Source organism: Lepus europaeus, chromosome 4 (genome assembly GCF_033115175.1).
Source record: "Lepus europaeus isolate LE1 chromosome 4, mLepTim1.pri, whole genome shotgun sequence".
NCBI lineage: Eukaryota > Metazoa > Chordata > Mammalia > Lagomorpha > Leporidae > Lepus > Lepus europaeus.
Window position 1 is genome coordinate 61520990 of NC_084830.1, and position 26980 is coordinate 61547969.

The 26980-nt window shown below is 39.4% G+C and overlaps 2 protein-coding genes across 4 annotated transcripts in view; both read left to right on the forward strand.

The window, feature by feature from the left end:
• On the forward strand, window positions 1–9492 carry SLC10A5 (solute carrier family 10 member 5). The gene is made up of 2 exons (XM_062188312.1): window positions 1–372; window positions 8813–9492. The coding sequence occupies exons 1-2, from the start codon at window positions 51–53 to the stop codon at window positions 8860–8862; spliced, it is 372 nt and encodes a 123-aa protein (XP_062044296.1). The 5' UTR covers window positions 1–50; the 3' UTR covers window positions 8863–9492.
• The window catches only part of IMPA1 (inositol monophosphatase 1), a 27840-nt gene continuing 10287 nt past the window's right edge, over window positions 9428–26980 (forward strand). The window contains exons 1-7 of one of the 3 annotated variants that reach the window (XM_062188311.1): window positions 9428–9620; window positions 11956–12021; window positions 12411–12544; window positions 14160–14264; window positions 15370–15415; window positions 17635–17743; window positions 19983–20091. In XM_062188311.1, coding sequence (XP_062044295.1) covers window positions 11959–12021; window positions 12411–12544; window positions 14160–14264; window positions 15370–15415; window positions 17635–17743; window positions 19983–20091 — 566 coding nt within the window. In that variant the 5' untranslated portion in view covers window positions 9428–9620; window positions 11956–11958. The remainder of the gene's footprint in view (window positions 9621–11955; window positions 12022–12410; window positions 12545–14159; window positions 14265–15369; window positions 15416–17634; window positions 17744–19982; window positions 20092–26980) is intronic. The other 2 variants (XM_062188309.1, XM_062188310.1) reach the window with 2 other exon arrangements.

The following is a 26980-nucleotide window of genomic DNA, read 5'->3' on the forward strand; positions in this document are numbered from 1 at the left end:
ATCTTTTTTAAAGGTGGTTTTGTATATATGATTTATTTAAGTTTTCAAGAATGATTAGAAAACTTTTTATGATTCTACTTTTGTTGTTTGTGATCCTTGGAGAGGCAAGGAAATCATTTCTCAGTTTTCTGAATATAGAAAAGGCTGAAACACTACTTTTCACGAAGACTGAAGAAACCATTCTTGTAAAGTCAAGTTACACAGATAAACGGCCTGACTCCAGCTACCTTGTTGTGCAATTAGAAGATCCTAAAATGCTGCAAGTGGTGAATGTGACCAAGACTTCATCAGATGCCGCAGACTTTACCATAAACCTGGTGACAGGTGAAGAAGGAGAGACAAATCTAACCATTCAACTTTGGGATTCTGAAGGTAGGCAAGAAAGACTCATTAAAGAGATAAAGAATGTCAAAATCAAAGTGCTCAAACAAAGAAAAGGCAGTCTTTTGCAAGCGTCAATGTTTATTGACAGAAATATCTTAATGCTAATTTTACCAATGATACTGTTAAATAAGTGTGCTTTTGGCTGCAAGATTGAACTGCAGGTGTTTCAAACAGTATGGAAGAGACCTTTGCCAATAATTCTTGGAATAGTAACACAGTTTTTTCTTATGCCATTCTGTGGATTTCTTTTGTCTCAGATTTTGGCATTGCCCTTGGCACAAGCTTTTGGATTCATAATGACCTGCACATGCCCAGGAGGAGGTGGGGGCTATCTCTTTGCTCTGCTTCTGGAAGGAGATGTCACGTTGGCTATTTTGATGACATGCATATCAACATTATTAGCCCTGATAATGATGCCTATCAATTCTTATGTTTATAGCAGGCTATTAGGACTATCAGGAATATTTCATGTTCCTGTTTCTAAAATTGTGTCAACACTCCTTTTCATACTAATACCAATATCAGCTGGAATAGTCATCAAGCATAGAATACCTGAAAAAGCAAACTTTTTAGAGAGAATAATTAGACCTCTAAGTTTTGGTTTAATGTTCACAGGGATTTATTTGACTTTCAGAATGGGATTTATATTTCTAAAAACAGTTAATCTAGAAGTGCTTCTGTTGGGTCTCTTAGTTCCTGCCTTGGGTTTATTGTTTGGGTATTCTTTTGCTAAAGTCTGTATGCTGCCTCTTCCTGTTTGTAAAACTGTTGCTATTGAGAGTGGGATGTTAAATAGTTTCTTAGCCCTTGTCATTATTCAGCTTTCTTTTTCACAGTCCAGGGCAGACTTAGCTTCTGTGGCTCCTTTCACAGTAGCCTTGTGTTCTGCTTGTGAAATGCTGCTGATCCTTCTGATCTACAAGGCTAAGAAAAGATTGGTCCTTATAGCAGAAGTTAAAAAGAATTCCTCTAGTCTAACGAAGCACTACTAAATTCCTACTGTGGGAGATTCAAAGACTAGCTAAAATGATGCTGCTCTCAAACCCACATATGATCTGGTTAAAAATTTGATATAGGAGGAGGGGATAAATACATAAAACTGTATGTGCAAAGCACCCAGTGAATGGCACAGACAGTAAAACATTCAGGAATTTAGAGGAAGGTACAGTTTTACAGCGAAGTTTGTATGGGAATGTTTTATAAAGTAGGATGTGAAATCATACCTTATTATATTCCCTTAAATGAGAAAAAGTAGATAACTCCTCCTATAATGATGACAGTACATCCCAAATATTTGAGGAAGGGATGACCACATAGCAGACATTCAGAAACTCACTCAGCGAATGAATATGTCAATTCCTGTTTGGAGCTCTCCTTGGTTCATCAGAGTCAGCATGTCTTTAACTAAATGTAGCAACTCTGCTCTCAGAGCTGTGCTTCTTCCTGTCTTCCACATCTTGTACCAAAGGTATTATTACAATTTATCCTAAAACACAGGGTCATCTCTTCTCCCTCTTCTTTATTCTTCTCTCTTTTTATCTTTATACTCAATCTATTTCCTACAGAAAATTTTCTGTAATATCTTTTCATCAGTCTCCTCCTTTCCCAGTGTTGTCACTTTCATTCTGCCTTCTATTACTTCTATCCTAAACCTTTCTAAGCTGGCTTTTGGCTTCTCTGTCCACCCTCCTATCACTGTCAGATTTATCTTCCTAGAAATCTAACTTTGATCATGTAATTTCCTTGTTATGAAGGCTTTTTCCCTTTTAAATAGTCTTTATTCCTCAGTAAGGTATGTGTTAATTCTACTGTCTGACTTTAATCTAGTTTTATCTCTTCTCCTGCTTCTTTATATTCAGCATTTACTCCAGTCCTACTAAATGACACGGTATCTCAAAAAAATGCCTTTGTTCATGTGAGCCAACCTGGCTTGTTTTATAGCTATTTGTGTTCCTGTTTTGTTCTTCCTCTTTTACTACACACCCATGAGCATGAGAATAATGTTTTTTTTTTTTATTTTTACTTCCCATAGGGTGTGGCACAATTCTTGAATGTGAGAATTACATTATTCATTTTATACTCCCCCATAATGTCTAGCACAGTATTCTCTATGTGTTGATTCAAATAAACTATTGAAGTATGGACTAGGGCCCAAATGAACAATCTGACTTTTTTTAATACCACTTTGGAATTTTCCATGAAAATTTCATTATCTAGACCCAGTTTGTACCCTCTCCAAGAGAAAAAAATAGGTATCAAGAATAGAAAATATTATTCTAAATAATCCTTCTTTGCCTGTTTCATAGCTTTGATTGTATGCAAATCATTTAATTTTCCTATAGTTAGTCCAGTTACCTCAACTAAAAATGGGGATAATAATGTCAGCTCTATCAGATTATCCTGGGAATTAAATGAGCTCAAGCACATAATGGGCTTAGAAGAGTTCCTGGCACATAGTAAGTGTTCGGTATTAGTTACTATCATTATTTTCTCAGCGTTTTTGGCCCTGAAATAGCTCCTTCTGATTTGGGATCAGTCTGATAACTGTGTATGAGCCTAAACTTTTGACATGTTCTTCTTAGTTTTATTCACCATTTTGCTCATAGTATTTAGAAATTTTTGTTTACTTTGCCAACTAATAAGACAACCAATGTTTCTTATTCGGATATCACCAAAACCAGTATGTGAATACCAAGATTTATAAAAGACCTAAAGGTATGTAATTTTATAATACCTGATAAAATATTTGCCCATATGGAATATATTACTCATTTATATAGATCTATGCTTAGGGCTGTAAAATATAATTACATCTTTACAAATTTAATTTAAATACATACATTTTATTTTTTATTTTTTTAAAGATAGATTTATTTATTTATTTGAAAGAGTTACACAGAGAGAAGGAGAGGGAGAGAGAAAGAGAGAGGGAGAGGGAGAGGGAGAGGGAGAAGGGTCTTCCATCCACTGATTCACTCCCCAGATGGCCGCAACAGCCAGAGCTGTGCCAATCTGAAGCCAGGAGCCAGGAGCTTCTTTGGTGTCTCCCATGTGGGTACAGAGGCCCAAGGACTTGGACCATCCTCTACTGCTTCCCCAGGCCATAGCAGAGAGTTGGATCAGAACTGGAGCACCTGGGACTTGATCCGGTGCCCATAGGGGATGCCAGCACTACAGGTGGCAGCTTTACTTGCTTTGCCACAGCACCAGCCCCTACATACATACATTTTCATGAACATAATTACCAAACTGTTCTATGAGTTCCAATAGTCTCTTAGTGGAGTCTTTTGGATTCTCTTTATATAGAATCAGGCCATCTGCAAATAGGGATAGTTTGACTTCCTCCTTCCCAACTTGTATCCCTTTCATTTCTTTTTCTTGCCTAATGTCTATGGCTGAAACTTCCAGGACTATATTGACTAGGAATAGTGAGAGTGGGCATCCCTGTCTGGTATCAGATCTCAGTGAAAACATTTCCAACTCTTCCCCATTCAAAAGGATGCTGGCTGTGGGTTTGTCGTAAATCACCTTGATTGTGTTGAAGAATGTTCCTTCTGTACCCAATATGCTTAGTTTTCATCATGAAAGCATGTTGTGTTTTATCAAATGCTTTCTCAGCATCTATTGAGATAATCATATGTTTTTTCTTCTTCAGTTTGTTAATGTGGTGAATCACATTGATTGATTTGCAAACGTTGAGCCATCTCTGCATACCTTTGATAAATCCCACTTGGTCTGGGTGGATGATCTTTCTGATGTGTTGTTGGATTCTATTGACTAGAATTCTGTTGAAGATTTTTGCATCTATGTTCATCAGGAAATTGGTCTGTAATTCTCTTTCTCTGTTGCATCTTTTTCAGGTTTAGGAATTAAGGTGATTCTGGCATCAAAGAAAGAATTTGGGAGGATTCCCTCCCTTTCAATTATTTTGAATAACTTGAGAAAAATTGCAGTAAGTTCTTCTTTAAATTCTGGTAGAATTCAGCAGTGAATCCATCTGCTCATTGGTTTTTCTTTGTTGGGAGGGCCTTTATTACTGATTCAATTTCTGTCTTGGTTATGGGTCTGTTTAGGTTTTCTGTGTCTTCAGGGCTCAATTTAGGTAGGTTTTATGTGTCCACGAATTTATCCATTTTTTAAAATTCCCAGAGTGGTACTGTGGTATAGTGAGTAAAGCCACCACCTGCGGTGCTGGCATCCCATACGGTACTGGTTAGAGGCTTGGCTGCTCCACTTCTGAACCAGCTCTCTGCTGTAAAAGCAGTGGAAGATGACCCAAGTTCTTTGGACCCTGCTCCCGTGTGGGAGATCCAGAAGAAGCTCCTGGCTCCTGGCTTCAGATCGGTGCAGCTCTGACCATTGCAGGCATGTGCAGAGTAAACCAGCAGATGGACGACCTCTGTCTCTGTCTCTGTCTCTCTTTGGCTCTAAGTCTGCCTTTCAAATAAGTAAATAATTTTTTTTTTTTTTGACAGGCAGAGTGGACAGTGAGAGAGAGACAGAGAGAAAGGTCTTCCTTTTACCATTGGTTCATCCTCCAATGGCCGCCGCGGTAGGCGTGCTGCGGCCGGCGCACCGCGCTGATCCGATGGCAGGAGCCAGGTGCCTATCCTGGTCTCCCATGCGGTGCAGGGCCCAAGGACTTGGGCCATCCTCCACTGCACTCCCTGTCCACAGCAGAGAGCTGGCCTGGATGAGGGGCAACCAGGACAGGATTGGTGCCCCAACTGGGACTAGAACCCGTTGTGCCGGCACCGCAAGGCGGAGGATTAGCCTAATAAGCCGCGGCGCCGGCCGTAAATAAATTTTTAAAAAATTCCTGGGGCTGGTGCTGTGGCACTGTGGGTTAATCCTTTGCCTGCGTTGTTGGCATCCTATGTGGATGCTGGTTATAGTCGCAGCTGCTCTTTTTCTTTCTTTCTTTCTTTTTTTTAAAATTTATTTATTTCTTTGAAAGAGTTGCACAGAGAGAGAAGGAAAGGCAGAGAGAGAGAGAGGGAGGGAGAGAGCTTCCATCCATTTGTTCACTCCCCAGGTGTCCATAAAAGGCGGAGCAGTGCCGATCTGAAGCAGCCAGGAGCCAGGAGCTTCCTCTGGGTCTCCCATGTGGGTGCAGGGGCCCAAGGACTTGGGCCATCTTCTTTTTTTTTTTTTTGTTTTAGCTTTTATTATTTAATAAATATAAATTTCCAACTTTTGGATTATAGCAGCTTTTCCCCCCATAACCTCCCTCCCATCTGCAACCATCCCATTTCCCATTTCCTCTCTCATCCCATTCTTCATCAAGATTCATTTTCAACTACTGTTTTCCCAGGCCACAGCAGAGAGCTCAATTGGAAGTGGAGCCGCTGGGGAAGCCAGCACTGCAATCGGTGGCTTTATCCTTTACGCCACAGTGCTGGCCCCTTGCTCCTCTTCTGATCCAACTCTCTGCTATGGCCTGGTAGGGTGGTGGAGAATGGCCGATTCCTTGGAGCTTTGCACCCACATGGGGCACCCGGAGGAAGCTCCTGGCTCCTGGCTTGGGATCAGCTCAGCTTTGGCCATTGTGGCCATTTGGGGAGTAAACCAGTGGATAGAAGACTTTTCTCTCTGGCTCTCCTTCTCGCTGTCTGTGACTCTGTCTCTGAAATAAATAAATAAAATCTTTAAAAAAAAAATCCCTAAAGTTTGCACAATGCACTAAACAGAGTAGACGCTCATTAAACATTTATTGAAATCAATCAGTATAAGTATACAAGTCTGTCTACGATTCCAGCTCTTGTCAATTTACCAGCTAGCTGACATTAGTCACATGATTTACCCTGTATATTTAAATCATATAGAAAATAGGGATAATGATAGTACCTACCTCATAGTGTTGCTGTTAGGGTTAATTGAGTTACTATGAGCAAGGCCCTCAGAATAACCTCTAAGACATAATAATATAAAATATTATTATTGCTACTGTAGGCATAGTTTAATAAAATCATACCATATAAAATAACTGAACATGCATAGATGGAACTTTTCATATATTTTATTTCTTTTATATATGTTTAATGGAAGACAAATGTGATCATAGTGAGACTTCTTTGAAATTTTGGATGGAACTGAAGTCATCCTAGTTTTTTTTTTTTTTTTTTTTTTCAGAATGAGAGGCATAAAGCAGGCTCTCTAATCAGTTGAGTCCATACCAACTATCTTACATAGCTATGATGGGCAAAATATACAAGGTGGACAGGTTTTGCCAGTTTTTTTTCTTTAAAGTTTCTTTCCAGCCCTTAAGGGGTATAATGATGTGATATACAGTTCTAAGAATAATAATTCTATAATATATGAATATATTCTTAAATATTGGAAAGATGTTAGAATCACAGGGGCATGGCCAAGGTTTTAATCTATACCTACAGCTCCAACCTATGTTATATCAAAGCATGAAATCTTATCATATAACATGGAGATTCCTCTCTTGAGCAGCTGTGCTGTCTGTATGTTAATTTGATCATTTTAAATCAAAGTCCACTTAACAATAATTAAAAAGGCTTGGAGTGTGAAACCTAAATTGTTTTTTAGGGAAAGGAGTTGTCATTTAAAAGAAATCAGCTCCAGAGACTAAGGAAAGCTAGCAAGATGCCTACAATTTCTGGGGAAAGAATCTCAGTGAAGGATCTTCTTTATAATGCAAACACTGGGCAGTTGAGTACCCCATGTCATGGGGAAGGGTGGCCATTTGTGTATAGTCAGGTGTCCAGAGCAGGAATCCCACATCTCTTACCTTTTGAACTTTATCATAATTACAACCTCAGCTGGGAGTCGGGTGGAAGGAAAGAACATGGAAGGCCTTCAGACAGGAACTCACCATTAGGGATTGTTGGAAACATGGGTGGATACCATGCCAAGTAGTAGATTTTGTCTTAGTACAGGACAAAAATGTGCAGCTGGGACTGGAACCTGTCTCCTTCCCTAGAAAACAGCTTGGCACAGTACATGTTTTTTGGGATTGGAGACAATGGCTACAGATGTGATTATAGCTTTAAAAACTTCTCCTTTTCAGAACCCAAAAGCAGTGCATCATTGTGAAATCAAATTCTTAAGACCAAGGAGCTCTGAAATAAAAGCATTTGCTGAGCCTTTATAGATGCGAGCCAAGGAGAAGGGGTTGGTCCTAGAAGAAGTTTCCTGAGTCACAAGCAGAAACTCTAGGTGGCAGCTGGAAAAGCATGTTTGCTGGATCTGAAAAGCCAGAGTATTTTATAATGAAATTTGGGGAAAAGAAAACATAAGTTGCTACGTTGAACTTACATTGGCTATAGATAAGAGAACAGGATGAGGCTAAATGGGCAAAGTTTTGGGATGGGAAGATAGTTTATAATTACTTGTTGCTTCTTCATTGGCTGTGATTTTAAGCTGAATGCAGTGGGGCCTAATGGTCAATCTCAAGGGTTTCAACATGTTTAGGAATATGGAGCTTCTTTTTTTTTTTTTCCCCTCTTTGGTTTGACCTGAGGCTGTTAGCTAGCTTCTCAATCACTCCTTTCCTCCATCCTCCCCTAAATTTATGAGATCTCAGAATCTTTCTTTTATCATCACGTACAAGTAGTAAGCTCTCTGCAGCCATCTGAACTACTTTCACAGCACCCAGTAAGGATCTTTTGGATTGTGTGGGACTATTGTGCAATACTGCCACAACTGAATCTGAACACTCGACTCCTTGTGCACTGGCAGAGACTGCTATTTCATTTTCAGCTGAAAAAACTAAGTTACCTGAGGACGATTGTGAAATAGCTGCTGAGGCCTCTAGAAAAAGCTGGACTTCCTACTTATTGACATAGTGTGCTTGAAATGGTTTTAATTAGAAGAAACAAGATATTTGACCTTTTCTTTATCTTACTTGAAATCACACTGATTTTAGCAGCTTTGCCAAATCAGTAGGAACATTTTAATTTTTAAAAAGTTTACAAACGGAATCTTTATAGATGATACTGATATTTCTGCAAAATTTTATTTTGTTATAAATTAACATTAGTCAGCATGTAGTTGACAAGATATTTATTTTAACATGACAATGAAAAGCCAATAAATTAGTTTCTGGAGTTTTTTTTTTTTTTTAAACAAAGACAACAAAAATATCGTCTGATATACAAACAGAAGAATCCAAGTCAGATTCTTAAGGTATCATTCATTCTTTAGAAGAATGAAGACAGTTTCTGGCTCTTTGTGCGATTTAAGAATTGCGTCCACAGCACTCATCATTCATCTATGAGATGTGTTTTGCGTTGGTGACAATATCTTGACTTTTGATTAAACTAAAGCAAACAACCTCTTCACCAGCAAGGAAGCAAATGACCTACTTCTCTAGTCCTGCTATGGCTAGACATCTGTGCAATGCTTTTTGGCTTACAGTGATACACTAGAACATTCTGTGATGTCAGGGTTGCTATTGCAGGAAGAGGAAACATTTTAAGGACCATGGACTACCCCTTGTACATCATATGATGCGACCTCATTGCACTATATATATTCCTTACATGTGGACCTCGGAGTTAGGGTATTCCACCCTCCTCTTGCTGCCTGACCTGAGAACAAGTTGCTTCACGTCTCTGAGCGTCAGTTTCCTCATCTGTACCATAAAGGTAACCATACCTTCTTCATGGAACTGTGACACCATTTAAGTTAAGTAATGCATATGGAAATGCAATTGCCCGAAGCATGGTAAATCCTCAGCAAATAGCATTCAAGTGAATGATCAAGAATAGAAGCAAATGGATCTGGTTATCGATTATACATATAACAAAGGCAAGCGTAGGTCTCCTTAGCAGAGGCTTATCGAACAGAGTTGCACAAGCGAAGGCACAAGCTTGTGTTGTGTCAGAATATTAGTATGGTAACATGACAGGGAGCAAAACAGGGAAATGGGAGGACGTGGACAAGTGAATGACAGGGACGAGATGGGCAAAACATAAAGGAAAGGAAATTTTAAAATATTTAGACAAGAAAGGGCAAGCAAGAGAAAATCAAGTTAGAAGGACCAGAAATGAGAAAGAAAGAAGCGGCATGGGACGAGACAGCAGCCGTCACGGGAGCGGTTCCGAGCCCAACTCCAGCTCCGGCCGGGTACTGAGGAGGCCACACCCCCCAGTGGGCGGGCCTCGCGGAGGCGGGACTTCCTGTCCCGGGTAGCCCCACTACCTCCGGAAGAGCTGAGCCCTGGATACTACCGGCTGCAGAACCTGCTGGACTTCTTAAAATCAGAGGTGAGACCTGAATCTTGTCGCTCGCTGCCTCGCCACCCTGTAGCGGATTCGGCATGTTCTGCGGGCCTGGACGGTGCGGGGCTGCCCCTCTTCGCCGGCGGCCGGCACGGTGGGCGCGGTGGGCGGTGTGGAGGGTCAGCGTCCTCGGGCGGAGAGCACCTCTGGGGCGACCCTTCCTGGCACTGTTCCCCAGAGCCACCAAGGGACACCGGGCACTGTCCCGATGTTTGAGTAGCGGTTTCACCCACGCGATCGCACTCACCCCTGCGGCAGCTTCTGTAGAACAACCTCCCCCTTTTCATTTTACCGTCCCTGAAGAAGCTCAAGGAGAACCTGGCACATTTGCGGTGTCTGTGATGGGGCAGCGACTCAGGGCCCACTGGGGACAGGTGACAGCAGGGTGGCGCCCTGGACGGGAACCGCTGGAAACGTCTCAAGTGTTGATGGCTTCGGGAAAATGGAAGTTCATAAAGCATAGCCTCCTTTTCCCTCAAGAAATGTACTCAAAACTGAGAAGACAGGGCATGCACACATGAACCAAATAGAAGGGAGACAGTGCTGGGCGCTCCAAGAGTGAGGTACAGAGTTGTAGGTGTCCTCCCAGGCCAAGGTTCCCTAGGAGCTCCTCCCCGGACCACTGCCTCCCTTCCCAAGGAATGTCATTCAGGCTCAGGAGCTCTGTTGCTGTAGCCTCCAGTTACAACGATGTTAGTTTATATCCGCAGGCCCTACCTCTCCTCTGAGCTCTGCACCCATGTATTCAGGGGCCTAATGGACGTTTCTTTTTGATCTTACTCATTGCCAGGGTGGAAAATTTGGGCATCCTTAACTCTTACTCTGTGTCTTAGCTGCTTAGCTTGCCCAAAGCAGGTACTTCTTGACATTCAACTTCTCTGTCTAAAAATCCTTCCCCCACTCCTGGGATAAGAATGAAAAGAAAAAAGGAAAAAATTCAGGACAGTTCTTGAAGAATTCTAACGCAAAACAGGGCCTCCGTTTTAAACTTTTTAAAATGCTTACATCAGGAGGATAAACCACCTCGCAGAAACACACAGTATCTGTCCTTCCTCCCGCCTTCCTCTCCTCTCCTGGAATGTGAGCATAATAGAGATTTCTGAGTAGTCGTCAAGCTAGAACTTGGTCAGTTTTTCTCCACTGTAAAGATGACAAAATCTAGGTTGCTCCATAAATGATGCCACGTTTAAACGTGTCAGTGTGTTCAGTACAGATTTTAGAGTGTGGTCGAGCTAATGGTGAGTTATTTTAGTCTCCAGGAGTCTGTGGGAAGCTAGGAAAACTGGGAACACTAAAGTGTTTGTTTACCTGCCTCTCTGAAACTCAGGGAGATAAATTTCATTTTGGCTTTTTAATTTTATTTATTTATTTATTTTTAGTCCTGGAATTTTCTTCCATCAAAATGGAAACAAGTTCTTCTACCCCTTGGGACCAGAAGCATTTCATTTTTAGCATTTTTGAATATTTGCACATATATAATGAGATGTCCTGAGAACGAGACAAAGTTTAAACACAGAATTTATTTATGTTTCCTATACACCTTGTACACATAGCCTAAAGGTAGTTTTATACAGTTTTTGGGCACTGCCTACTGACTGTGACCCATCATGTTGAGGTCAAGTGTGGAATTTTCCACTTGTGGCGTCATGTCAGTGCTCACAGAGTTTTAGATTTTGCAGCACTCAGATTTTCAGATTAGGAATACTCTATCTAATAGAGCAGTGGACTTTAAAATCAGAATTGAGCTCAAATTGCTGTGTTACTTTGGGCAAATTGCTTCTCCCCTCTGAGTCTTAACTTGTATCTACAACCTTATTTTTTTCAAAAACATCCCTGTGTGGAACAGGTAACTGCCTGGTACTCAGTCAGTACTTGTGTGTTGTGCTCCTTGCCTTCAAGGCTGCTTTTATTTATGCATTTCCAGCATTGTTTCTCTTATTTTCATTTTATTCTCCACACAGACATGTACCTATCTTTTAAAATATCTCTTGTGTCCCTTCTTTCTCATTTTTCAAACCGGTGGTATTTGTTTTTAATGTCAGGAGCTCTGACATTAAAGGTATGCACACTTTGGTAGACAATTTCATAGAATTTTTATTTATAATGAAAATATTTCTACCATGGAAGTAATTTAGGTAAAAATTAATTTTACTTGGCCTATGAATAAAGTATAAATAATTGAACTCTAGAATAGGTAAGAGGGTGAATCCTGAAATGAAAGCCTGTTGCCACTGGAGAGGTTTTATGAATTAACTGTTCTACAACTAAGACTTTAGAGATTCCTGACTACTTTGTACTTATATGTGTTACATGTGTTCAGAAGATGGCTGATCCTTGGCAGGAGTGCATGGATTATGCAGTGACCCTCGCAAGACAAGCTGGAGAGGTAAGAACTAAAATTTTGTCAGTCGTAATATGACGGGTGTGGAGAGTATGTGGTTGCCTGTTCAATAAAACGTGTATTTTGGTTAATCTATTTTTTTTTCATTTGATTAAACATTTTAAGGAGAATGATAACTCCATTTTTAAATCATTAAACTTTTTGTGGTGACAGATATGAATGTAAAAATAGAATGTAAGATTATAGAATATTGTACTATGAAGACTACAACCAATAAAGGCTTACTTTGTACACATTTTTGTTAAGAAAATTTTTTAGAATATCAATAAGACACAGTTGACTGTTTTAAACCATTTCTGTGCTTCATCTTTTTGTTTGATTTAAAATTATTTAGGCCTTTTCTGCTTGTTTAACAAAAGAAAAAATCTTTTTAGGTGGTTCGTGAAGCTCTCAAAAATGAAATGAATGTTATGACTAAAAGTTCTCCAGCTGATTTGGTAACTGCTACTGACCAAAAAGTTGAGAAAATGCTTATTGCTTCCATAAAGGAAAAGTATCCATCTCACAGGTATTTCTTATTTCAATTTCAGATGATAAGATGAGAAACATAGGTTGTATCAGGAAGTTCAGGCAAGAACCAGGGGCAAGAGAGACATAGCCTATAGGGTGTTGTCGGTGGCCTCAATCCAGACTCTGACCTTTTAGCCTTACTAGAATTTGTGATTACAAATCTTGTGCAGGAACACGAGGTTGCTGAGTTTAGGGGTTTTTTCCCCATGCTAAGCTGCCAGGGAATAGGGAGGAGGCAATATTGGATTTCTTTTTAATAAGAGGAATGTTTGGGATATTGGGAAACTAATGTGGCACATGTTTGAAATAGTCATGATGTGGAAGTTCAGTTTTATTCCCCATGTTGCAGACTTCTTTAAATGGTAGAGTGACAGGAGCTTTAGAGAGTTTCAGACAAAATCCTAAAATTGGGCTTTTTTTTTTTATATATACACAGAAGTAACCATTTTAAAGACATGGCAGGATATTTCTGTACTTCCTAGTCATGCTGTTGGTCACTCCTGGCCTTTTGAGCCACTGAAAGGAAAAGAAGTGGTTTAAAGTTGTGACAAAATTCTCAAAAAAAAGGCTTATAGCTAAAAGAAGAAAAGATAAAGGAAGGTAATAGTAATGATTATTAGGACAATTCAATGTTGAATAAAGGAGCATAAATAAAAAAGAAAATAGGAAGGGAAAGAAGAAAACCAGTGAGCTTGGACTCCATTTATGGAATTTACCTTAGATTTATTATATAGCATGTTTTAGGGAGGCATGTACACATAGTAATTTTTGTGGGTGATTTGCTTTCCAATTGACCGACACTAGTTGTCTATTACTGCAAAGTGGATTACCCTAAAAACTTGGAGGTATAAACAATAAACATTTATTACTCCCCAGTTTCCTAGGGTTGCTTAGCTGTCTGATTCTTACTAAGACGCCTCTTGAAGTTATAGTCAAATTGTTGGCCAGGGCTACGGTCATCTCAAGGCTCAACTGGGGCTGAAGCTTCCCCTCCCCCACTTGATTGTTGGCAGACTTGAGTTCCTTGGAGGTTGTGTACTGGCAGCTTCCCTCAGTTCTTTGCATGTGGGCCTCTTCATAGAGCATCTCACTGCCTAGCAGCTGAGTTCTCCTGAGGTGTCAGAGGGAGAAACAGTGAACACGATGGAAACCGCGGGGTTGTATGGTGTACTAGGGTCCAACTTTCACACTGTCATTTCTGCTTCACTCTATTGGTTAGAAATGAGTTGCTAAGTCTGGCTTACAGTCATGGTGAGGGATATTAGGCTGTACATCTCCAAGAGAGGAATGTGAGAGAATTTGTGGACATAGTTTTAAAACCACCACATTCCCTTAATTTCTCATGTGCAACAAATGCCATTCCAGGTGTGCACGTGTGCTCATGCGTGTGCCCTTGCTTATACTGGTATTACATTTTAGAATTGGGACTTCTGTAACTTTTCACATGACTTGACTTTGGGGGACATAAAGGTTCCCCATTTTTATTATTCTGTATAGGAAGAAAAATAGTAGAAAAGGAATATGTCATGTTTTATGTTGAACTTTGTATAGTTAAGGAGATGTGCTAGTTTAAAAATTGTTGAAAGCAGGAGGTTTGTCATTTTTGTTTTTAGTTTCATTGGTGAGGAATCTGTGGCAGCTGGGGAAAAAAGTACATTAACCAACAACCCCACGTGGATCATTGACCCGATTGATGGAACAACCAACTTTGTACATAGGTATGGTTTTACATTTTTAATATTATCAGTTTGCATAGTCACTGAATTGTCCTTTAGACTCCTCTATTCAGGAACATATACACCTTGGAGAATTGTGTAATATGTGTAAGTTCTTAGTATAGAGCCTGACACTGAGTTATAAAATACTGACTCTGTGTTCTCTCCCTGATGAGTGGCCTGTGAGAGTTAAAATGAGTAGCCCAGTTTGGTAAGATTACATGTAGATGTTATATTTGAGGTTGCCTTGTAGCTGGACATATTTGTACTACAAACAGAATTATTCAAGTCTATGAAGTCAAGGTCTACAGTATGTATATATGTACTGACTGTTGGCTATTTTAAATGTACAAAGTTCCTCAAAATAAGATTGTAACACAGTATGATAATATCTTTTGCTAAAAATGCAGTATTCAATATTTAACCTTTTCAAATAGGAAGTTCCAGATTTCACATTGTAGCAGAGACAAATAACCCTTCATTTTGCATAGTTTAGTATCTGGGACCAGTTTATTATGGGACCAGGCTATGGGAAAAAGTACTGAAGAAAGGGGCCTTCTTTTTAACCACAATCAATTTAAAAATGTTGAGATTTAGTTTCATTTTTTTGAAAGAAAATTATATAATATATATAATGTGGTTACTGTATTCATGGTGATATTCAGAAGATATAAAATGGACTGCAGTGTGGAGTCCTCCCACTTCTGTCCCCTAGCTTCCCAGGACTCATCTCTGGAGGGGATCACTGTTGTCAGTTTCTTAGGTATTTTTTTCAGTTATGTTTTATGCCTGTAGAAGCATCTTTTTTAATGTGTTTGTTTGTATAGGAGGGTACTTCAGAAAGTTCATGGAAAAAATGGAACTCAAAGATAATATGCATTTTCCATGAACTTCTTGAAGACCTCATATATGTGCTGCTTCCCTCTACTCTCCCATTTACACAAAATGTTCTATACTATATACTCTGTTTTGTGCCTGACTTATTTTGGTAGAGGAGGAGGGATTGTGCTATTTAAGGGAAAAATTTTGTAAGCACCTACATTTGAGTAGATGAATTTTATTGAACAGTTCTATCTTAGTAAATTTGTATATTTTTTCTTTTTTTAAGATTTCCTTTTGTAGCTGTTTCGATTGGCTTTGTTGTAAATAAAAAGGTATGTTGTTTTAAATACATGGTTGATAAAATACATTTCTCTTATTTTCTGTGAAAGAGTAAATATATCCCTGTAACAAATTCAGATTTGTCTCTATTCAATTTATATAGCTGCATTACTTGAAATATAAGCTACAGGACTGGTAAAAGTTTCATGACTGAAGAAAATATGTTTTCTCAGAAGCAGGAATTGTAAGGAAAAAATTGACACAAAGAACTGAAATACAGCATTTAAACACCAGTGTAGGGGTGGGTGTTGGGTGCAGCATTTAAGATGGTTAACATGCTGCTTGGGACATTGGGTTCAAGGTTAGGCTCTACTTTGATTCCAGCTCCCTGCTAACGGGCACTCAGGGAGGCCGCAAGTACCTGGGCCCTGTCACCCCCATGGCAGAACTGGACTGAGTTTCTAGCTCCTGGCTTCCGCCTGGCCTATCTCTGTATTTTGTGAGCATTTGGGAGTGAACTAGCAGAGGGAAGGTCTCTGCCTTTGTCTCTGTACCTTTCAATTAAGTAAGAATAAATAAATGAATAAATAAATATTTAACAGTTCATGGAAAACATAATTAAAAGATAATGTTATTAAGAAAAAGAAACATGATAGAGTCAAATAAGAGGGATTGATGTTTGATCTAAAATGCTTCATAGGGAGTAGGTGTTTAGCCTAGTGATTAAGACACCCACTTCCCACATTGGAGCACCTGAGTTTGAGATATGATCAAGCACTGAGTAATTTTGAACTCTGCATGAGGTTTCTGCAAGATTTGGTTCTGAAGCAAGGATTCTTACCTCTGGTAATGGAGTTAATGGCAAGCAAAATTGTAGATGGTAGTTGAATTTGTGTAACAAGGAAGTACCAATCTCAATATGAAGAGCTAAAAGGGGAATGGAAACAGTGGAAGGGGGGAAAAACATTTGAGGTCTGCAACTTTTTTTTTTAAAGATTTATTTATTTTTACTTGAAAGAGTTACACAGAGAGAGGAGAGGCAGAGAGAGAGGTCTTCCATCCAATGGTTCATTCCCCAATTGGCTGCAGTGGCCGGAGCTGTGCCGATCTGAAGCCAGGAGCCAGGAGCTTCTTCAAGGTCTCCCACGCGGGTGTAGGGGCCCAAGGATTTGGGCCATCTTCTACTGCTTTCCCAGGCCATAGCAGAGAGCTGGACAGGAAGTGGAGCAGCCGGGTCTTGAACCGGCGCCCGTATGGGATGCTGGCACTTCAGGCCAGGGCATTAACCTGCTGCACCACAGCACCGGCCCTGAGGTCTGCAACTTTTAAGGGCTAAGAGAAGAAGGTTCAAAATGGCACTGAGTGGGTGACATTGATTGAGCCAGGTAAGAGGACTAAGGCAGTACTGCTAGAAATATGGAGGTTCTAAATTAAGTACTAAAGAAGTATGGATTATAGCCAGCAGTCTCCAGTTCTTCAGGTAAGGCAGTTGGACAGTAAGAGTTCTAGTGATCCATGGGTGGCAGTTTCAGAGGATGGTTGATCAGGACAGAAGACAAATTGTTGTAATATATTAAGGGGAGATTAGAAAATGCAAAGTGTAGACTACTCTGGCAGTGAAGGGAAAACTAGGTTTTGTAAGCATCTTAATGCATTTGTGCTGTTAGAACATAAACAGACTAGATAATTTGTAATGAAATTTTATTGGCACACAGTTCTGGAAGCTGGAAAATTTAGGCCAAGGTCCTGGCAGTTCCATGGGGTTCCATGTGAGGTGAGGTCTTTTTCTTCTTCCAAGATCAGACCTTTATTAAGGCATTAAATCTTCTCATGAGGGTGGAGCCCTCATGGCCTCATTACTTCCCATACCATTGTACTTACAATTAAATTTCAGCAGCACCTTTGGAGGGCACAAATACTCAAACTATAGTAGCAAGGGAGACAGAAACTTGATGAAAAGGTACTAGAAGAGAAATTAGGATAGGAATCACAACACAGAAGGCAATTTCACCTTAGAGAATAGAAACAGCCTTCTTCATCTGAGGCCGAAGGTAGTTATGGGGTGTTCCTACTAAAGTTTAGGCATGAATTGAAGGAGAGAAAGATTTCAGGTCAGATGACCTCTTTGTCCATGCTAGAAATTAACACTGTAAATCTAGCCATTTCAATACAGTTTTACTAGTCAGTACATCTGATTTCATGTTGCTTTCTGAATGTATTGAGTTTATGAAGAAAACAGATTCATTAAGGGAAACTTGTTTTCCTTCTGCAGATGGAATTTGGAGTTGTATACAGTTGTATAGAGGATAAGATGTATACTGGCAGAAAAGGAAAAGGGGCCTTTTGTAATGGCCAAAAACTTCAGGTTTCACAACAAGAAGGTAAGTGTATCCTCCAGTTTTTGTGCAGTTGATACTGTGTGCTTTATTTTCATGTTTTTAATGTTAACCTATGAGTTCTCCAGCTGTTAACTGCTTCATAGATTGTGGGTTTTGTTTTCCTCTTAGTGTTACTCTGATCTGATGCCTTTGGACCAATAATTAGACAATAAATCTGAAAAAAAAATTTAAAACTGGGAATCATTAAAAATTAGACAAGTACCTTTTTTTAGTGAGCTAGATGAGTGGCATTTGAAGTCTTTTTGTTATATGACATCGGATTGAAATTTTGAGTCCTTTCTTCCTTAAACTACATCCAGTATTTTCTAGTTTGTACTTTCAGAGGATTCTTTATGTGTAACAGGAATACAAAATACGTGAAAACAGTTGAACTTCAGAATTCTTCTAGACTTTTATAATATTCTACCTCAATCAAACATGTAATTTGAGAGCAGATTGTTAGTTCATTTTCATTTATTTAACTCTTCAGACTCCAAAGATTGAACAGTGCATCTTGATTTGCAAGATGTTAACAGATGAATAAAGGTACATGGTAGAACTGAAGGAATGTTGTAGCTTTCATAGAAGTAACTGCATTTTTATAATTACATTAAACTTTACATAATGTGTAACTTGATTAAGTGACTATCAGAAGTAGTACAACAGTTAGGAACATGCTAGGAACAAACACAACCATCTCCGCTGGTGGGAAGAGCTGAAGTGTGGGGGCTGTTAAGAGTATTGTGAGCTTAAGTCACAGTGTTTCAGATGGGATTGAAAGACATTGGATAATGAATCAACTTAGTGACTAGAGGTCAGATGACAGAGTTACCATTTAATTTTAACCATGGCTTTATTGCAAATCTGTATATAAATTCCTTATTGAATTTAATTTCTAACTTCTTTTTGGTTTATATTTAAAATATTTTGCTTGTTTCCCACGAACCAGGAAAATTGATTTCATTCTTCACTTTTTGGGTAATTATCTAAGAAACTAGATTTTTTAATACTTACAAAAATGCTGACAAGGATAATAAAATTATCAGTTAATATTTAAAGGCTTAGAAACATTTGATAAAATCAGAAGAATACAAATTTCCTATTTTATTCTGAGTTACAAGTGTCAATCTTTATTATAATTCTAATGGGGCCAGTGCTGTAACATAGGGGGTAAAGCCACCACTTTCAGTGCCAGCATCCCATATGCTTGCCAGTGTCTATCCTGGCTGCTCCACTTCCAATCCAGCTCCTTGCTAATGACCTGGGAAAAGCAGTAGAAGCGGAAGATGGCCCAAGTGCTTGGACCTCTGCTACCCTCATGGCAAACCTGGGAGAAACTACTGGCTTCTGGCTTTGGACTGGCCTAGTGCTGGCTGTTGCTGCCATCTGGTTAGTGAACCAGCGACGGAAAATCTCTCTCTCTGTGTCTCTGTTTCTTTCTGTGACCCTGAGTTTTAAACAAATCAATACATTTTCAAAATAAAGTCTGGCCCCGAAGTGATTTTTTTCTTTTCTTTTTTTTTTTTTTTAGATTTTTATTTATGTATTTGGAAGGTAGAATAACAGAGAGAGAGAAAGAGATGGCCAAAACAGCTGGAGCTGAATCGACCTGAACCCTGGAGTCAGGAGCTTCTTCCAGGTCTCTCACGTGGGTCTAGGGCCCCAAGCACTTGGACCATCTGCTGCTGCTTTCTCAGGTGCATTAACAGGGAGCTGGATTAGAAGTGGAGCAGCCAGTACACAAACCGGCATCCATATGCAATGCTGTTGTCACGGGAGGTGGTTTTACCCACTATGCCACAGTGCCGACACCTAAAGTGATTTTTTTTTTTTAAAGAATTATGATTATTGGCCGGCGCCGTGGCTCACTTGGCTAATCCTCCACCTGCAGTGCCGGCACCCCGGGTTCTAGTCCCAGTTGGGGCACCGGGTACTAGTCCTGGTTGCTCCTCTTCCAGTCCAGCTCTCTGCTGTGGCCCGGGAGGGCAGCGGAGGATGGCCCAAGTGCTTGGGTCCCTGCACCCACATGGGAGACCAGGAGGAAGCACCCGGCTCCTGGCTTTGGATCGGCACAGCGCCGGCCGTAGTGGCCATTAGGGGAGTGAACCAACAGAAGGAAGACCTTTCTCTCTGTCTCTCTCTCACTGTCTATAACTCTACCTGTCAAATAAAAAAAAAATTTAAAAAAAAAAGAATTGTGATTATTAAAATCGAGTGATTATTTTAAACATTTTATCTTCAGATATTACCAAATCACTCTTGGTGACTGAGTTGGGCTCTTCTAGAACACCAGAGACTGTAAAAATTATTCTTTCTAATATGGAGAAACTTCTTTGTATTCCTGTTCATGGGTAAGCTCTTTTCATTTCCCATCTTAAAATCCCAGATAATTTAACATTGTAAAGGAATGGGGTTTGCTTTAGATAGAAAATATTTGTTAACAGGCATGGGATCAGCACCATAATTATAATTTTGTAATGTAATTTTAAACACTTCTTTTGAAAATAATTTTAAATTCCCGGTAAAATTGTAGAAATAAAATAGTACAAAGAACAGTGGTATTGCTTATCCAGAATGACCTTTTGTTAACATTTTACCTCATTTGTTTGACCACTTTACCATTCTGTATGGATGCATGTGTGTTCTGCGTAGATACACAATTTTTCTCCTGAACATTTTTAGAGTAAGTTATGTTTATTATGACTTGTACACACCTAAGTACTTTATTTACTTCATAAGAATAAGAATATTCTCTTCTGTAACCATGATATGATTATTGACTTCATAAATATACTTTTATCTAATCTGCCATCCATAGTCAGTTTTGTTAATGAACACAATCATGTGCTTTCTAGCACTTTCCTGTCTTTAATGCAAGATTCAGTCTATGTTTGGCATTACATTAAGTTGCCATGTTTCTATTTTTTTGTTTCTTATTTATTTATTTATTTTTACCTAGAAACCTTTTATTTAGGGTTTATAAACTTCATGTATTTCGTATATACAAATTTAAGAACATAGTGATTCTTCCTACTGTACCATCCCTCCTGCCTACACTCCCACCATGCTTCCTTCTCCCTTTGCTATTCCCATTATCATTTTTTACAAAGATCTATTTTCAATTTTATACACATAAGATTAACCCTACACTAAGTAAAAAGTTCAGCAAATAGTATCAAAAAAACCCACAAAACTGTTCATCAACACTTGAGACAAGGGTTGTTCAGAATCATCACATCTCAAAGTGTCAATTTCACTTCTATAGATTTCCTGTTAGGTACTCTATTACTTACCACAAATCATGGAAAACATATGGTACTTGCCTTTTTGGGACTGGCTTATTTCACTAAATATAATGGTTTCTAGTTGCATCCATTTTGTTGCAAATGACAGGATTTCATTTTTTTTTTTTTTTTTTGCTGCTGTGTAATTATTCCATGGTGTACATAGCCCATGATTTCTTTATCCAGTCATCAATTGGGTATCTAGGTTGATTCCATATCTTAACTATTGTGAATTGAGCTGCAATAAACATGGGGGTACAGATAACTCTTTCATATACTGATTTCGTTTCCTTTGGGTAAATTCCAAGGAGTGGGATGCCTGGGTCATATGGTAGGTCTATATTCATATTTCTGAAGTATCTCCACACTGTCTTCCTTGGTGGCTGTACCAGTTTACATTCCCACCAACAGTGGATTAGGGTATCTTTTTCCCCAGATCATTGCCAGTATTTCTTGTTTGTTGATTTCTGTATGAAAGCCATTCTAACTGGGGTGTGATGAAACTTCATTGTGGTTTTGATTTGTATTTCCCTGATGGCTAGTGATCATGAGCATTTTTTTCATGTGTCTGTTGACCATTTGAATTTCCTCTTTTGAAAAATGCCTGTTCAAGTCATTTGTACATTTCTTAACTGGATTGTTTGTTTTGTTGATGTTGAGCTTCTTGAGCTTTTTGTAGAATCTGGTTATTAATCCTCTATCAGTTGCATAGCTTACAAGTATTTTCTCCCATTTGTCAATTTGGCTTTGATTGCCTCTGCTTCTGGGGTCTTTTCCACAAACTCTTTGCCTATGCCAATGTCTTGCAGGACTCCCCCAATGTTTGCTAATAATTTGATGGTATTGGGTCATAGATTTAGGTCTTTGATCCATTTTAAGTGGATTTTTGTGTAAGGTGTAAACTGGGGGTCTTGTTTTAAACTTCTGAACATGGAGATCCAGTTTTCCCAGCACCATTTGTTGAAGAGAGTGTCCTTGCTCCAGGATTTGATTTTAGTTCCTTTGTCAAAGGTAAGCTGGTTGTATATGTATAGAGTGATATCTACAGTTTCTATTCTGTTCCATTGGCCTACCCATCTGTTTTTTGCCAGTACCAGGATTTTTTATTATAACTGACCTGTAGTATTTTTTGAAATCAGGTATTATGATGCCTGTGGCTTTTTTGTTGTTGTATAAGATTGTTTTAGCTATTCAAAGTCTCTTGTGTTTCCATATGGATTTCAGCATCAGTTGTACTAGATCTGAGAAGAATGTCCATGGTATTTGATTTAATCTGTAAATTGCTTTTGGTAGTATGGAAATTTTGATGATACTGATTCTTCCAATCCATGAAGATGGAAGATTTTTCCATTTTTTTTGTGTGTCTTCTTCTATTTCTTTTTTTGCTTATTTTTTCAAGAAACCAGCTCTTTGTTTCACTGATATTATATATTATTTTTTGGTTCCAATTTTGTTTATTTCTTCTCTAATTTTAATTATTTTTTTTTCTCCTATCTAATTTTAGATTCGGTTTGTTGTTGTTTTTCTGGATCCTTTAGATGCATTGATAGCTCATTTATTTGGTGTCTTTCCAATTTCTTGATGTAGGCAGCAATTGCTATAAACTTCCCTCTTAATAATGCTTTTGCTGTATCCCATAAGTTTTGATATGTTGTATTGTCATCTTCATTTGTTTCCAGATATTTTTTATTTCTCTTTTTTTTTTAAATTTTTTTTTTTTTTTGACAGGCAGAGTGGACAGTGAAAGAAAGAGACAGAAAGAAAGGTCTTCCTTTGCCGTTGGTTCACTCTCCAATGGCCGCCGCGGCCGGCGTGCTGCAGCCGGCGCACTGCGCTGATCCGAAGGCAGGAGCCAGGTGCTTCTCCTGGTCTCCCATGGGGTGCAGGACCCAAGCACTTGGGCCATCCTCCACTGCACTCCCAGGCCATAGCAGAGAGCTGGCCTGGAAGAGGGGCAACCGGGACAGAATCTGGAGCCCCGACTGGGACTAGAACCCGGTGTGCCGGCGCTGCTAGGTGGAGGATTAGCCTGTTGAGCCACGGTGCTGGCCCTTTATTTCTCTTTTGATTTCTTCTGTGACCCACTATTCATTCAGGGGTATGTTGTTCAGTGTCCATGTGTTTGCATATGTTTTAGGGATTGCTGAGTTGTTGATTCGCAGCTTCATTCCATTGTGGTCCCAGAAGATACATGGTATGATTTTGAATTTTTTGAATTTGCTGAGACTTGCTTTACAGCCTAGCATGTGGTCTATCCTAGAGAAAGTTCCATGCCCTGGTGAGAAGAATGTGTATTCTGCCACTGTGGAGTGAAAGGTTCTGTAGATATCTGTTAGGTTTATTTGGTGTATAATGTCAATTAACCCTGTTGTTTCCTTGCTGATTTTCTGTCTGGTTGATCTGTCCATTGCTGAAAGTGGAGTATTGAAGTCCCCCAGTACTATTGTATTGGAGTCTATATCTCCCATTAGATCCATTAACATTTCTTTTAAATAGCCAGATGCCCAGTAATTGGGTTGCATATATGTTTATTATAGTCACATTGTCCTGTTGAGTTGATCATTACAGAGTGCCCTTCTTTGTCTCTTTTAACAGTTTTGATGTTAAAGTCTATTTTGTCTGATATTATGATGGCTACACCATCTCTTTTTGGTTTCTGTTGGTGTGGAATATCCTTTTCTATCCTTTCATTTTCAGTCTGCATGCATCTTTGTGGGTGAGATGTGTTTCTTGTAGGCAGCAAATAAATGAGTCTTATTTTTTAATCCATTCAACCAGTCTATATCATTTAACTGGAGAGTTGAGGCCATTTACATTCAAGGTGGCTATTGACAAGCAACGACTTGGCCCTGCCATTTTTCCATAAATATTCCTATTTACTTCCGATTTCCTTTGTACTTTTACTGGGAGATTTTCTGCCTTTACCTTCTTTCATAGTGATGGCTATATTTCTATGTTTCTGTGTGAAGCACATCCTTAAGCATCTTTTGCAAGGCTACATGGGTGGTGACAAATTCTTTCAATTTCTGTTTTTTAGGTCTTTATTTCACCTTTGTTCATAACTGAGAGCTTTGCAGACTACAGTATTCTAGGCTGACAGTTTTTTTCTCTTAAGATTTAGAATATGTCTCACCATTCTCTCCTCACATGTAGGGTTTCTAATGATAAATCAGTTGTGAGTCTAATTGGAGAGCCTCTGAAAGTAATCTGGCATTTCTCTGGTGCAGATTTTAGAGTCTTTTCTTTGTGTTTTACTGTGGAGAGTTTGGCTACAGTGTGTTGTGGTGAAGATCTTTTGTGGTCATGTCTATTAGGAGTTCTGTGTGCTTCCTGTACTTGGAAATCCCTTTCTTTCTCCAAATAAGGGAAGTTTTCTGTAATCATTTCACTAAATTGTCCTTCTAATCCATTCTCCTTTTCCGCACCTTCAGGAACTCCTAAGACCTGTATGTTGAGTCATTGATAGTATCCCATAAATCCTCAACATTGTTTTTAATTTTTCTAATTTCTTCTTCTTGTTTTTGGATTGACCATAAAATTTTCAGAGATTTTTCTTCTAACTTAGATATTCTTTCTTCTGCTTTCCATCGCATTTTTTATTTAATCTATCAAATTGTTAATTTATAATATTTCATTTTTATTTCTCTTTAAAATCTCAATTCCATGGTAAAAATGTTCACTCATGTCATATATGGATCTCTTTGATTCACAGATTTGCTTCTGAGTAGTCCTATGATTAATCTTTTGAATTCTGTTTCTGGCATTTCTTCAATCTTCATCTTCACATTCTGTATTTGAAGTGTTGTTGTGTTCCTTTGAAGGTGTCACATTGTCTTATTCTTGTTTTTTGGATTTCTGCATTTATTTTTAGGCATTTGTGGAGATACTTTTTTTTTTTTTTTCTTTTGGTGGCTTTTATCTTTGGACTGTGACTCTTTGGCTTAGTGGCCTGTCTGCTCTTTCAGTGAATACCCAGAGGCTTGTGCTTGGTGTGGCCAGGGAGCTGTGTTCAGTGCTTGAGGGTGCAGGGAGTATTCAGGGTGACACCCAAGTTGGGTGTGGTAGATATCTTTTTTTTTTTTTTTTATCAGAGGGAAGATTTTCATCAGCTCTGTTAGCATAGTCTCACCCTCACCTCCGCTCTTCCAAGTTGAGCAGTGCCCTGGTGCTAGTCCCAGTGGGTACAATACTTATCTTTGCTGCCAAAAGAACCACACAAAGGATCCATGCAGTCCTCATTGTGAGAAAGGATCCCACCGAAATGACGCACCCCAGGCAATCAGGGAGCCCTGAGGTTGTGGTCCTGCCCACAGTGACTGCCCAGAGACCCAACCATACCCTGCGCCCTCCCATGCAGCCATAGTGTTTCCACAGTCCCTGCACTCAAGGCTCTCACAGTCACAGGACACCAAGGTTCTACCCTACCTTGCCATAATCCGTCCTGTCCATAGAGAGGCAGAGATGCTCCCAGAGCCAGCTGCCTGTGGGTGCTCTGCCTAGGCAGTTTGAGCCCCAGAGCTTGTAATGTGTTGGGAGCCTGGGGGCACCTCACAGTCCTGGGTGCCCAGCCCCCTGGCAATCCTCCTGGCCAGAGTCTTTTGTCTTCTCTTGGCTGGTTGGTTAGGCATGGCCACACAAGCTGGCACAGCTGTTACATATGTCCAAAATGTTGCCTGCCCTCAGCTAGTTGCAGGGAACCATTTTTGAGGGGAAAGAGAGAGAAATATGCCCCATTTTTTCCTCGAGGTTGGCAATTACCCTGTCCCCTACAGGACTCCAGGCCGGACTCATGCCAGGCTCTCTCCACAGCTATATTTCCAGTGGCTTGGGCTACTGCAGTCTGGTCTCACCTCACTCTCTAAAACTAGTGCTGAGGCTCTCGGCTGCTGGGGTCCTGTGTTGTGGCCGTGCTTATGCTGTGCATCCACACCCTCCACGTAGAGCAACAGTGTTCTTCCTTCCATGGAGTTTCCACTGCAGTTTTCTCCCTAACTCTTCCCTGAGTTTGCACTCTTTCAACTTTTTTAAAACTATCTCCTCCTAGTTTGGAGTAGTAAGCTCCCTCCGTGTTCCGCCATCTTGGGGTTTTGCCATGTTTCTTTAGCATCCTTTAGTGTAGAGCATTTCCATAGCCTAGATATGCTAGGTAGACTCAGAAATAATTTCTGGCTTTATCATTCCCTCTTGTCACTTCTTATTTTGTGTATCTGCTTTTTCCTTTGTTCTTTTTGTTCTTGTTGTTACATTACTTAGTAATATTTTATTTTTTCAAGAACCAGGCTAATCATTTAATTTCTTTTGTTTTTTTTTTTCTTCTTTGCTTTATTATTTTCATTCTTACAGTTTCTTTTGGTTTACTTTGTTGTTTCTTTTTTTCCTTCCTTTTGAAGTGGGAAATCTATTTTAATTCTTTGGTTTCTATTGATAAAACTATTTAGGCTATGAATTCTCTTTTTAGAGCTTATTTATTTTTATTTTTATTTAAAAGGCAGAGAGACAGAGACAAAGGCAGAGGTCTTCTGTCCACTGGTTCACTTCCCAAATGCCAACAACAGCTAGAGCTAGGCCAGGATGAAGCCAGGAGCTGGGATGTCAATCTGGATTTCCCACATTGGTGGCAGGGACCCAAGTCCTTGAACCACCACCAGCTGCCTCCCAGAGTGCCCGTTAGCAGAAAGCTCTATCAGAAGCAGAGTAGCAGGGACTTGAACCCAGGTACTCTGATATGAGTTTCAGGCATCCTAAATAGTGACTTAACTACTGTGCCAAATGCCCACCCAGGCTGTGCATTTTCATCTGATCACTGCCTTTGGTGTATCCCAGATTCTGACATGTACTGATGTAATTACAATTATTTTTCATAAATTCTATAACTTGTTTTTATTATATAAAATACACCCAAAAGTTACATTTAAAAATTTCCACATGGAGAGGCCTTTTTGGTTTTTTATTTGTT

Coding starts and splice junctions, on each gene's coding strand:
- SLC10A5 (XM_062188312.1), top strand. CDS start 51: ATGATTAGAAAACTTTTTATGATTCTACTTTTGTTGTTTGTGATCCTT. Junction 373..8,812: donor TCAACTTTGGGATTCTGAAG/GTAGGCAAGAAA, acceptor TTGCTATTGCAG/GAAGAGGAAACATTTTAAGG.